This window comes from Cygnus atratus, chromosome 14, assembly GCF_013377495.2.
Source record: "Cygnus atratus isolate AKBS03 ecotype Queensland, Australia chromosome 14, CAtr_DNAZoo_HiC_assembly, whole genome shotgun sequence".
Lineage (NCBI taxonomy): Eukaryota > Metazoa > Chordata > Aves > Anseriformes > Anatidae > Cygnus > Cygnus atratus.
In genome coordinates, this window is record NC_066375.1 from 4,826,101 (window position 1) to 4,839,127 (window position 13,027).

A 13,027-nucleotide genomic window follows, 5' to 3' on the forward strand; every position below is an offset into this window, starting at 1 on the left:
TCCTTTTTTTGGGTATTTTATCACTACTTCTACATAACTGATTTGCCTGTCTTGTTGCAGAGGAGTCACAATCTTAAATTTAAAAATAATCCAAATTGTAAGTGCTGCTGTGCAGAGTAAACTTCTAATCTTTGTTGCAGTAACTGGTTTGATATTACTTTTAAAGCTGATAATTTTTTATTGTATGATTTGAACAAACAAACCAGAAGTGCAACCAAATCAAGTAACTAAGAAAAGAGGAAAAACAAATGTTAGTGATATGTTCACTTTTTTCATAAGGCAAGCAGCTATTCCTGCAGGGGCTATAATATGCTGCTCCCTGCTGGTTGTCTCTGGAAACAAACTGAAGTTAAGTCTCTAAGACTTTTTTGACTGGGGTTAAGGAGAAATCTTGAGTATAAAGAAAATTGAAGCAGATTTAAAATCATATAGTGGGCATGATAGCTATGTTATTGGAGTATGTAACAATGCCCAGCTATAAAATATAAAACTACATACAATTAAATGAGTACAGTATTCAGAAGTATTACTCTTGAAGATGGAAAAATGAAGTGCTTTACTGTGTTCCATCCTTCTACTTGTTTTCTTTTTGAAGGGTTAGCAGAATTTTTTCCTAGCAGATGGTTTGCCCTCTAGAGGGGGATTTTCATAGTGTTGTGCCAGGATGTACTGCTGCAGTGTTTCTGGCTAGTGTGTTAGCAGTAGCTTGTCAGCTGGCTGTTACATTGGTGCTGTTTGGAAGTAGGTCCTCAAGTAATGCTTCCTTTACAGGTGATGTGGCCTTAAGCACAAACTGGGGATACTAGCACTTAAATGAAGAGCTGGCTTTCCCTTCTTTGCATGAAAAGTGTGTGATGCAAAGAATAGCTAACTGCCTGGTGAAAGCAAGGGCTTGTACGCAAGGCTGTTTCTTATGGCTGTGACATACTGCTGATTTACTAATCCTACTCAGATAGTTCTTGAGGACAAAGTATTTCTTAAGAACAGCCCTGGGAGCTGTGACCCTCAGCTGTCTGTTCCTCATGCATTTGGTGTTAAGAGTTTGGGGCTGAAGTTCTTGGCTTAATCTGCTCATTGAGACCTCTTGTTGAGTATATACTAGGAGGACCTCATTAGCATGGAGCTGCCTGCTGAAACTGGTCAGAGGTGCCTGGCAAAGGCAGCTAGAATGGTGTTCCTATAGGTAGCTGTAGATAACAGAAATAACCAATTGGCTCATCTTAGTTTTTAAACAGGCATAAACCTAAAAGAGCATGAGTTTTGAAAACAGTTTATAAAGGAATATATTCCTAGTAGCTACCGTAAGCAGTTTTAGATATTTTGTTAAATAAAAGCTGATTCCACACAACTGCCACAGTTGAAACAAGCTCTTATAAAATTTATTTCTCCTAAAGCTTTTACTTAATAGCAAGATAACAAAAAATTAAAGGTTAACTTATCTGGTCTAAGACATGCTAGGATGAAGATTAAACATGCATTTTCATGGTAGAATAATACTTCTTAGTAGTAGATCTTGAACAATGTTTGAAACCTGTGGGGGGAAAAATGTTTCCTTGTAAATGCATAATTAAAAGAAATTATTTCATTGCCTCATTTCCACTTACATTGTATGTAAGTGTAATACTGGTACTTAGTAAGAGGCTTTTTCCGTTCTTGGTTTCTTGTAGAAAAACACTTTTCTTGCTTAGTTTAGATTGTGGACAAGCACGCTAAGTTGTTAGGCTTCTAAGTTAAACTGGTACTGTGAGTAATCTTTCTGTTCTCAAGAATACATAGTACTAACAGCTGTATGTCTTTCCATTAATTTGCTAAATAAAATACTAACACATTTTTCTTGTGCCTGCTATGCTATTGCACTGAACTGCATCCTTTTCCTTAGCATGTAGGGCCATAGCAGTGTGACTGGTATGGTGCTTGAGACCAGCACTCATCACATAGATTACATTCATACCCAGGTACCTAGAGCTTCATTGGGTACTTGGTTAAAAACATATGTTGTTGTCTTTTGGTTGGAGTAGGCTAAGGAAGTGCCAGGTGTACCAAAGTGGTGTTAACAAAATGGTGTTACCAAGGTGTTAACTAAGTGTTCACTGCTCATGAGGGTGTGATAAAATGAGTAGCAGCTGGATGTTCTCTGTAAGCAAACTGTAGAAGGGCCACAACAGATACCAGGACCTGCAAGGTTTGAAAAGCTGAACAGGGTTTTGTCTTATTGATGCCTACAAGCCTCTGGGTATGGGGTGAAGTTGATGCTTAATTGTGATACATCAGCCACAAACCTGAAATGATTCTGTGTAGTTAAAAGAAATGCTCAAGAAAACCAAAGGCAGTATTTTAAAATCAAATGTTACGTGAAGTGGGAGCTATGGCTGTAAAAGTACTGCTTATAGCTCTTCATAAAACTGTTGGCTTAAGTGGAGGATCCCCAATGGTGGCATGTAGAGCATACAGTGCTGCAGCACACCTTCTTAAGGGCAGCTACGGAAGGCTTGCTGAGAAGTGGTTATCCATCTGACTAACTGCACGCTGTATGAAGCTGCGCCAGCTTCTGCCTGGAGGCAGAAGGCACCGAGCAACTGTCATAAGAGCTGTGCTCGGGGTAGGCATTTCTGAGACTTGTTGGACCTAGTTTGAAAACAGGTGAATACACAGTGTTTTCCAGAGGTGTCAGACTAATAGAAGGTAGCTGTGAATGCCAGATATATCCCAGTCTAGTCCATGCCTCCAGACTGCCAAAAATATCTGGAAACTAATTTCAAGTAAAAGCATGTCTGAGAATACTTAGGCCTGATCTACTGCCAGTGGCAGTGCCTGTGAAGCTAACCTTAGAACCCTTAGCTTTTAAATAATAGTGTAAGGAGTGAATATAAATAAGTACCTGCTTAGGTAGAACAAGTGGCTGTTTTGTCCTGGTTCAGACGTTGCTCTTCCATATCTAGAGGGACAAAAAGCAAGAACTTCAACTCGTGGCTGAGACAAGTTTTTGTCTAACTTAGTTAACAATGAATGCACACAAGTTGTACAAAAAGCTGAGTGTCAGATGCGTCAATATGATGGCTTTCAAGAATGAAATTTAACTTTGACAATTCCCCTTGCTCAGATGAGTAAACACTAACCTGTACCAGAGCAAAACTCTCTTGAAAGGTGGCATATGCATCTGTGGAGTAAACAGTTTTCTTGGGGAACTTTAAAATGGAGTAATTTGGAAGTGAAGACTAAACTTTGAGTGACTGCTTTCCTATGTGTTCAGTGCCTACACCACCTTGGCTTTGTTTCAGGACTTTTGGAAAGCAGGCTCAGCTGCTCAGTCCAACAGCAACCACTATAAGGCAGTTTTCTGGTCTGTAGTACCTGTCAGTAGCCTGTCAATTGTGTCCACAACAAGTTTTGCATCTTCCATATTGAAGCACATCGGGGGCTTGAATTTAAGTACATTTCTTCCTGGCCCATCTGTACTCAGTAGAATATATTCTTCCTTAAGCCTGGAAAGAGGAATAACAAATAATTACGTTCACCTTTGCATGTAGTTCAGAAAAACTCAAAAGCATTGATACGCTGGCTGCCCAGACAATGCTTGTCTGCACTGAGTGGTGTCTTTTTCTTCCAGTTGGCTATACTTTAGCAACTGCAGAGTACCAGGCTCCTTTTAAATGTTGTGCTTGCCTAGCATGGTGAGGAACCACATGGTTGTCCCAGGTACCTTGTTATTAGATACTCTGCTTCTGCTGTGGCTGGGGTCCTTTCTGCTTGATCTTTAATCAAGTCCACTCCAATGAATAAGCCAGAACCCCTTTGAAAGAAATAGAAATGGTCAATAAAGGGTGAATCTATGTAATAAGAAGGAACTGCAAGTGAACCAAAGGATCGAGAAGGGTTTTTGTGAGACCAAACCTTAATGGCACGCAAACTGTAGGCTGGCTGTTGGCTAGTGATAGAAATGGTATTGCTGTTTTGCAGAAGTATAGTATCACAGTACAGACTAGTCATGTGCTACCCTTCTGAGCAGATACATGATGAATATATTTCTTATCCAACTTACTGATTTTTCTTTGTGCACTTAAAAGTTTAAACAGGAGAGTGAGCTATTTTAGCATGGAAATCCATAAAGCAATACTGGCCTAGAGTGGTCAAGTATATTGGACTGTTGCTTAGCTCAAGTTTGATTTAATCTAATACACAGTAGGCTCCTGATTTTTGCTAAAAGCAAAGATATGATGAGTCTCTTAAAAACTGTATGAGTTTGGTTTATCATGAACAATTCAATCCAACAAAAAGCAGCCAAGGCTGTAAATAAGGCACAGATACCTGACATCACCAATGATGGGATGCTTGGTTTTCAGCTCCTTGAATAGCTTCATCAAGAAGTTGCCTACTTCTGTGGCATGAGCCTGGAGGTGTTCCTTCTCTATCACATCTAAAACAGCTAATCCGATGGCACACGAAACAGGGTTTCCTCCAAACTGAATTCAGGAAAGGAACACGTAGCAGGTGAAAGGGAAGGAAGATGCAATCTTGTCACTGAAGGTGCAGCTTCAGTGATAGAATGAGCATACTGATATATAGATATTTGATGGAGCCAGTAAATAAAAGTTATATACTAGAAAGATGTCATTAATATTAACAGTAATGGTGTAGGGTAATGAAGATATATAAAAAAAAAAATATGTTGCATTAATATCTCATTCTACTAGTAGGGCTCATCTTAAAAAGGAGAGCTTGGTCAACTTTTTACTTACTGTGTTAAAATACTCCACTCCTGTGGCTGCAAATGCTTCTGCAATTTGTTTTGTTGTTGCTACACAGGCAAGTGGGTGCCCATTTCCTATGGGTTTCCCCATAGTGATGATATCAGGTATAAAGTCTTCTCCCTGAAGCTGGAATGCCCAAAAGTGCTTGCCAACCCTGCCAAAGCCGACTTGAATTTCATCAGCAATAAATACACCGCCTGCCTTGCGCACATGCCTGTAACATATAACAGCTTTTATTATATTTTAAGGGGAGACTGAACATAATAATTACTGTTTTAGAACATGCAGAAAGCAGTGCTTTGCAAACTTCTTGGAAGCAAACTTGGGCAGGTCTAAAGTCTGTACCATGTGCTTAAAAAGAGGCCTGTGCCAGGCAAAACTTACATTCTAGCATAAGTGTTCACCTTTTTCTATTTGTAAAGCTGTACGCTACAGGAGACAGATAAATTCCTCTATAGAGGATGCATTTTAAATTTTAAAAGTGAAGATAATGAACAGCCACTTACTCTGCAACCTTCTGAAAATAGCCTGCTGGTGGAATGATTTGACCACCAACGCTTGGCAGGGATTCAGCAAAAAATGCAGCAATCTGAAACATATGTACCATGTAATGTTTGAACACACGATAGAGGAGTTTGTGGAAATCAAGTTAACAGCAAGCTTAGCATTATTAGATGGTCACTGGGTTATTGTTACATGATTTTCTTTTTGATAAGTCCGTATCACTAAGCTCAGTAATGTCGAATGGCACTGACCATCACCTGCGCTCATTTCCAAGGCAAGACAAATGGTTAAGGAAACCACACTTACCTTTCTGCCTTTCTTACGTGCTTGCTCAATAATATTTTCCACTTCATTAGCATAGGCTGTTACTGAATCTTGATGGTCCTCTCTGTACAGTCCTCTGTAGGTGTCTGGAACAGGAGCCTAAGCAAAGGAACAGTGTATTCTATATTTAATAGATCAAATTATTCTATATTTAGTATATCATAAATAAGATGATTTAATTTACAAGTAGCCAGTAGCTATAGGTACATACCACATGGACCCATTCCTTTTGTCCTTCTAGATTTCGGAATTTATATGGGCTTATGTCAATCAGGGATGTCAGGTGTCCATGGTAAGCACTTAAAAACAATCAGGAGAACTAAGCAGTAATTTCCTCAGTATCAATAATTCTTTAGGATTAACATTACTGACAGCTGAAACAAAGTAGATGGGCTGTGTCACCTAGTGCAAATACAGTCATTTAGCTGAGACCTGCTCTGAGATCCCTGTCAGTCAGCTTACGGGTAGTTGAACATGCAGGGATGCAGGGGGACAGTAGTCCATGTTGTTGGTCTTCTGGGGCCAGTGACTAGAATCACAACAGTCTAAGTCACAAGCAGTATTAAGAGAGTTGCAGGTGTGGACATATCTGGCCTGCTTCTGAATATCCTCCAAGGATGGAGTTTTCAGTCTCTCTCCGGCCATCCTGTTCTAATATTTGACCACCCTCATAGTAGGAAAGTTTTTTCCTATGTCCCATCAGAATTCAGCTTATGGCCCTTGTCTCTTCCTGTCACCAGGAAGCTTCAGACCTGGCTTCACATTTTTGTGCCTTCCCAGGAGGTAGTTTTAGATCGCAGTAAGATCTCCTGCTAGCTTCCTCCTAAGGCAGAACAAACCCAATTTTTCTAAACGTTTAAGTCTACAGCTTCCTTACCCTGTGGCAGGCCGCTGCTGGCCTTGCTTCAGTATGGCGATGTCTGCCTTGTGCTGGAGAAGTCCTACCTGAACATTAACTACTTCACAGGTGGTCTCACAACTACTGAGCAGGGAGACATTACTTCTCCCAGCTTCCCAGCTGCAGCCTTCCTACTGCAACAGTAATGCTCCGACCCCAGCGCAGAACTGTGAGAACTGTGCCTTGCACCCTGCAGTAAATAAAACATACTTACTGGTCTAAAACTATAACATCTTCATGTTTTGTATACTGCCGTGCCATTCTTAGAGCAAGATCATTAGCTTCAGATCTACAATTGAAAAATTTGATAAATGTTTCAGTGTGGATAGTTGAATTTTAAAATTCTGACTGCCCTTACAGAGAACACACAGAACTAGATGCGAAGTACTGACACACCCTTAGTAATCCGTAGTGCTTTGCACTCCGTAGGTAGGTCTGCTCAACAGAGTAGAATCCATCTTAAAAAGCAGAATTACAGAAATGACTTTGCAAACAGTTCATTTTATTTTAAACTGTAAGTTGCTTGGGAATACAGGAACTCCCACAAGCCAAGATATATGCATCATTAGAGTGAATTTTGATGATAGAAAAAATTTCAAGTTCAGAAAACAAGTCAGACCGGAAACTAATACAGTAAATCCTTACATTAATTGTTTGTAGTCCAAGGCCTTATAAACAGAATAAAACCCGTCTGAGATAAAGCACTTGTTCAGTTACCTGATGCAGAGGCTTGGTGAATGTGAACTTCAGAGGCACAGAAGTTCTAAAAGTGACCAGTTTCTTCAAAACAGAAAAAATTCAAGCCACTTTTAAAAATACATATATATTATAGTCATCCACTCCAGATCATGCAGTTGGCTCTTGATAAGTGTTACACTTGTGTGTATGTAACTAGTGTAAAAACGGTATAAAGTCTGACACAGCTGACTTACCCGGAATTCAAGAAATAGAAGGTGCACAACTTTTCGGGTAGTGTTTCTGAGAGCCTCTTTGCATAATCAACCAAGTTGTCGTGAAGATAACGAGAATTTGTATTTAGCAGTTGATTTTGCTCGTGGGCTGCTTTTACAACATCAGGGTGACAATGTCCAACTGCAAGAGAGGGGAGAGGGGTTTTAGGGTTCTGCCGCGTTATGCACGGTGATCGTTAACAAGCACATAACTGACTTCATGCTTACGTCCTGTAACAGTACAGAACTATTGCCACTGATGTTCGTATTTAAGCTGTGGGACGTTAATGGTATTATCAGCATAAGATAACGTTGGTACACCTTGAAAGCCTTCATTAAAAACTCTTTTTCTTGGTTCAGAAAATTTTAAATTGCCTGTTATTACATTTCATGGTTGGTAGTTGAATACTGAAAATAATATATAATGGAACAGCGTTCAATTTGCTATTTTGAATACAGGCATTTGAATAGCTTAGTAGTTTGCATATATGCAGATAAACTTTACCATCAAGGAATTATATTATAGCCCTACTAGGATATTACTGGCAGCACTGACCGTTTTAAAACAATTTAAAGTACTGTAAGAAAAACAGCTGCTTCATAAAAGGCAAATAATACACCTCACTGAGCAGCGGTCCTGTGATAGTCCCCTTAGTAACTTCTACAAGTACAGCAAACTATCAGTTGTGAGTTTTACAGTTAGATGCTTGACTCGCATTTTCAGGTACAAAGCTCTGTATGCTTTAAATAAGTACCTTTCTGTGAAAACAGAACAGCATGCAAGTCTGGAAAGCATCGTGTTCATGCGCACAGATTCAAATGTGAACAGTTATTGCCCAGGCTATAGGCTCAAGAAGGGCTGCTTCTACTTGTTTGGTTAAATAACCTCTCACCCTAACACAAAGGAACAGAGGTAAAAAGCACTGATGGTTCCTTGTTCTGCTTAGGAAAATATGGTGTCAAATAACAGGACTTGAACTTACCATGAGCAACGTTGTTTATGCAGTCAAGGTATTGTCTTCCGTTCTCGTCATACATGTACTGGCCTTTGGCCTTCACAATCTTCACTGGATCATGAGAAAAAAACAGCTTGCAAGAAGAGCTGTGGTGGAGCATCAGAAAGCAAAATAAGCATTAGTGATATTCCCCAAGTCACAGTTTATTCTGCTAGTAATATTTTCAGTTCAGTTAATCAAGAGAAAGACGTTTCGCCAGTGCAGCAGCAGATGCTGTCATCTTACTTCTGGCCCCCCAAACAAAGCTGGGGATAGGAAGAGAACAGCCTTTGTGCTCTGACACAGTAGTCAAATTTTGTTAGGCTTGTAGGGGAAAAAAACACCGTAGAACAGAAACCCCTTCCCTAGGACTTCCCAAGCACAGCACACAGGAATTGCCTGTGAAGTTACATTTCATCTACGCTGTCTGCCCTTCCTGTTCTTGAAACTTTGGTGCCTGTCTTACCTTATTACCATTTTTACTATGTTCTTGGTTCTTGCTAAAGGTACTGATTGTCCAGATGGTATGGTGCAGGTGGTTCCTGAGTGATTTGATTTTATCTATAAGGCTGGGCCTGATTAAGTGAGCTTGTTTTGTTTCACTGATACGCATTTGACAATTAAAATTGAAATGCATCTACCCAAATAGAGTCACAGGGATATAATTGGCACTGAAGGCTAATGGCAACTGCTTTGTTTAGTGAAGATTGCTTAAACAAAAAGAAAAGGGAAATAATTTGATGATAAATATATTTTTTTAAAAATTATCAAACAAATGAAAAAAGACAATGCTAAAATAAGAAAATAATTCAGTGTCCCTACAGGAATCCTGTAGTTTCTGTGTGAACTGGTAGTAGGTTGATAAAACAAGGTTTTTTTTTTGTGAAGTTACCCTGACAGTTCAACATGTGCTAAAGAGGCATTTGGAGAGGCTGGGTCTTTGTTCCCAGTAACAGGGCAAATTGCCTACAAAAACACAAATGGTGTTCTTCAGGTTGGTGCAACTAGCACAATTCTCAATTCGAATACAAGTTCAGCATTTACACTTCCAGCCTGCCTCTTATTGTCACAAAACATTACTGATTAAGGCAGCCTTGATTATTGAATACACAAGGGGCAATTCCTGTGGTCAAAACCAAATAGTTTTGCTGCTATGGCTGGTAGCTTTCTACAAAACTAAGAACGTAAAGTCATTTGAAACAAAGCAAGTAACTGGGAGTCTGGAAGCGAGTCTTCTACTTACTAGAATTAAGTTGAGCAGACGTATGCTGATTCTCTCAGGTTTTTTGTGTCTAAGATTCCTGACCGATGAGCTTTTAAGGACGAGGTGCCGGGCCCCGCAGAGCCCCCTCTGGGTCCAGGGACGGGCACGGCGCTGGTCCAGCACCATCCCGAGCCTCCAGCACTTTCCTTGGTTAGAGCCAGGAGTGCTCTCGGCCAAACGGACAAGAACTGCTTTATAAGCAGTTCCAGGCATGCAGTGTCAGACATGTTTTAAGGGAACTTTATGCTTTAGTTTCATAACCTCCTCTCTTCCTTGAGAAACAGTAATTACGGCTAATAACCCGAGTAAAACCCAGGCTTTGGAGGCTATCAGCACAGACTTTACCCCCTCGGTGTTGCTCGCTTAAACCTAAAGCACTGGTGAAGCACAAATCGTTGCCTGGCCAGCGAGCAGTCGGAGTATCTGAGCGTTTGGGGTCAGCTCAACTCGCCCGGCTGCAGCCGTGTGCAGGGACGAGCGCCCGGTGCCACGCTCACTGCCCCGCTCCCAGCCAGGGCGGAGCAGGCCCAGGCCCACGTCAGGCAGCCCCAAGCAGCCACGTCAGGCAGCCCCAAGCAGCCATGTCAGGCAGCCCGGGGAGCGCGCAGGGGGCCCGGGCGGGGAGCAGCAGCGCCTGCCCACCCGCTCACCCGCAGCACTTACCCGATGAGCTGCTGCCGCAGGGCCAGGGTCTCGTGGCGGGAGCGCTGCGCCGGCCTCATGGCCGCTCTCCCCTCATGAGGCCGCTCGCCTCGCCTCGCCGCCGGGGCGGTGCCGCTGCTGCTGCCCACGCAGGGCGGCCCCGGCCGGAAGGAGCCCGGCCCCGGCCGCTCCCCCTGCGGGCCGTGGAGCCGGCAGCGCTGTGCTCGGGTGCCTGGTGGATGTGTCGGCAGCGTGCTGCTCCTTGCCACATCGTACTGTAGCAGGGCATTCGGTGGGAGCAGAGCTGCTGTCACGGCACCGTAACTGAGCCTGCCATGAGGGAGCGCAGCCCCTGGCCTCCCGCCCACTCCTGAACCCCAGCCAAAAGGTGCCGTTAGCTATCCGCTTTCACGAAGGGTAGGGAAGTAACTCACCAGCGCCTTCGGACTCTTCCACCTGCCAGGCTGGGCTCCTCTCTTGTGGTGGCTTCAACCAGGAGGTCCCGTAGCACGGCCAGGGGAGAGGCTGCCTCCGCCGGGATCCTGCAAGGCTGCTGTCAGCCCGTGTGGGGCCGGAGTGCAAACTGGTGCCAGTATACAGCACCCGAGCCCGTTTAGTTACCAGGCACCTCGCAAGCAATAAAATGTTTCTGAGGGCCCTTCAGGCGCCTTAGAGCTGTCATAGCACCCTTGCCTTTGAGCGGCTTGCACAGCGAGGGAGTTGTTTTACATTCCAAAATAAGTTGGGGCTGTAGCGTAGGTGTTCCAACTGAATTAACTGCATACTCTAAGCGAAAGTGAAAAACCCGTGTAGTGTTGTAGCCCTGTGCTCGGTCAGTGCCAGGTGAGCAGTCCTGACTGACTGTGGAAGAGCCCATCCTAGGGTGTGCAATGGGTTAGGATTAAAAAGGAAAACGATGGTCCTCTGCTCAATTTGGTTTGGAATTTCTTAAAAATACAAAGGTAAAGAACCAGAAGGGGTGTCCTGTCCTGGGATGGGTCCAGGCCTCTGCTACCGCAGGTGTTGTATCCCAGACTGCGTTCATGACCTTTGTTCTAAAAGATGCCAGATTTCATTTGCATTCGTTTTAAACTGAAGACATCTGCTAAGAGGACTCCAGAAAATTTTTAATTTTGATCAACTTGCTAAATGTAGCCACCAAACATTTCTAGTTGCAAGTATATATGATAAACATATGAGCAATTTAAGCTTTTTGTTAATACGGAGTATCCAGAACCAAATGGCTGTGTGCTTAAAATTAGGTTGAATTTAGGAAGTAAAACAGTTGTTGCATAGGTCAGTTTTTAAGTAACAAAAGACAGAAGAGGAAGTGTTATTAATGGCGGTAATCTTTATTTGAACTCTTGTCTGGTTAAGATACTTTGTAGCTATTTATAGTAACATCCTGAACATTTACAATTTTGAAGGTTTATTCTTGGTTACAAATGCAGAGTTCATCATACATATTCACACAACTGTCAAAGTAACCTGTACAGAGAGACCGTCTTTGAAAATCTAGTCTGTGCTTTTATTACAAAAAGCACAAAAAATGTTTTTGGAGGTTTCAAGCTAATGTACTGTCCATTACAGCTTTAAACTAGAAATACACAATGCAGTACTAATTAATGCCATTTTAACACGTTAAAACAATGGATAAGGAATACTGTTATTGATGCCTTCATTTTAAAAGCAGTTGTTCCCCAAAGAAGTGAGTAAATAGAACACTTTGTGGCACATACGTGATTAAAAATTGCAAAATTTTGCAAATAGAGATGTTAAGTATTTTTTTTTTGTATTTTTAATATCTCTATATAATTATACTTTTAAAGGTGATACATTTTACAGAGATGTAGTCAGCTTTGTATAAAATACCATGTAAGTACATTCAAACAAAACTACTTTTCACCGTTTCCTAACTGCACACATGTGCAAATAGCCTTAACTCTTCTGAACAGCTTCACTGAAGTGACGCACCCACTCGCCATATATAAGGGGTATTTGCATAACGTGGTAGAGGATTAAGCCTTATCAGCATAATTTCAAACAAATAAGGACAGATAAAGCACATACTGCATGTATTTTTTTCTAAGATGCATATAAATAAGTCAGATTTTCATTTAGATTTTAAATACCAGCAATTAAATTTCTCAAATTACATGTTTCAGAAATAGCACCTAAATGTCAGGGTACTTGCCAGTTTGAAAAGACCTATGTGCCCAAAGTAACTTAATGCATTAGAGCTGATGACTTTCAGTTTTGACTGCTATTTTGTGCTGAACATTCATCACGTTGAGTAAAAAAAGAACTCCAGATAGTAATGCAAGAAGCTGCTATGCTATGGAATTGTCTATAAAATGGTATTCCATCTACGAAACTACCCAGCAAATGCAGCAGGACTGCAACCCTCATTCTGGCTAATAGCAATTTACTATCTCTTCCACCTGGTTTGGAAATTCGTTGAGTAATTCAGTGAGGTCCTAACTTTTTTATTTAATAGCAAAAAAGCAGATTTGTTATTCACCTACTTCAGAAAGCGACGTAATATGCACTTCTAAAAGCTAAGCATACAATTCAGTGTTTAACAATACAAAAAACCTAAGTGCACTTAGCATCATTTACACAGAAACGTATTGCAGGTACTTGGGACATCTCCACTTTAACATTAACCGTTACTGTCCGCATTATATAAGAAGCCACACACA

General features: G+C 41.5%; 2 protein-coding genes across 7 annotated transcripts in view; one reads left to right on the top strand and one right to left on the bottom strand.

Moving 5' to 3' along the window:
• Window positions 1-13,027, top strand: part of HNRNPAB (heterogeneous nuclear ribonucleoprotein A/B) — a 29,686-nt gene that overhangs the window by 7,939 nt on the left and 8,720 nt on the right. The window lies entirely within an intron of this gene.
• On the bottom strand, window positions 1,353-10,485 carry PHYKPL (5-phosphohydroxy-L-lysine phospho-lyase). Its single transcript, XM_035560638.2, has 13 exons — window positions 10,347-10,485; window positions 8,408-8,526; window positions 7,407-7,566; window positions 6,689-6,763; window positions 5,788-5,875; window positions 5,559-5,675; window positions 5,255-5,337; window positions 4,737-4,962; window positions 4,306-4,460; window positions 3,701-3,790; window positions 3,352-3,482; window positions 2,879-2,935; window positions 1,353-1,531 (listed from the first exon to the last, which is right to left on the bottom strand). The coding sequence occupies exons 1-12, from the start codon at window positions 10,403-10,405 to the stop codon at window positions 2,883-2,885; spliced, it is 1,356 nt and encodes a 451-aa protein (XP_035416531.1). The 5' UTR covers window positions 10,406-10,485; the 3' UTR covers window positions 1,353-1,531; window positions 2,879-2,882.

Excerpts from the sequence above, each read along its gene's own strand:
- PHYKPL (XM_035560638.2), bottom strand. The coding sequence starts at position 10,405 with ATGAGGCCGGCGCAGCGCTCCCGCCACGAGACCCTGGCCCTGCGGCAG. Across the intron at positions 5,676-5,787 it reads AAAAGGAATGGGTCCATGTG|GCTCCTGTTCCAGACACCTA; the intron begins GTATGTACCTAT and ends TCCTTTGCTTAG. Across the intron at positions 3,483-3,700 it reads GCAGAGTATCTAATAACAAG|GCTTAAGGAAGAATATATTC; the intron begins GTACCTGGGACA and ends TCCTCTTTCCAG.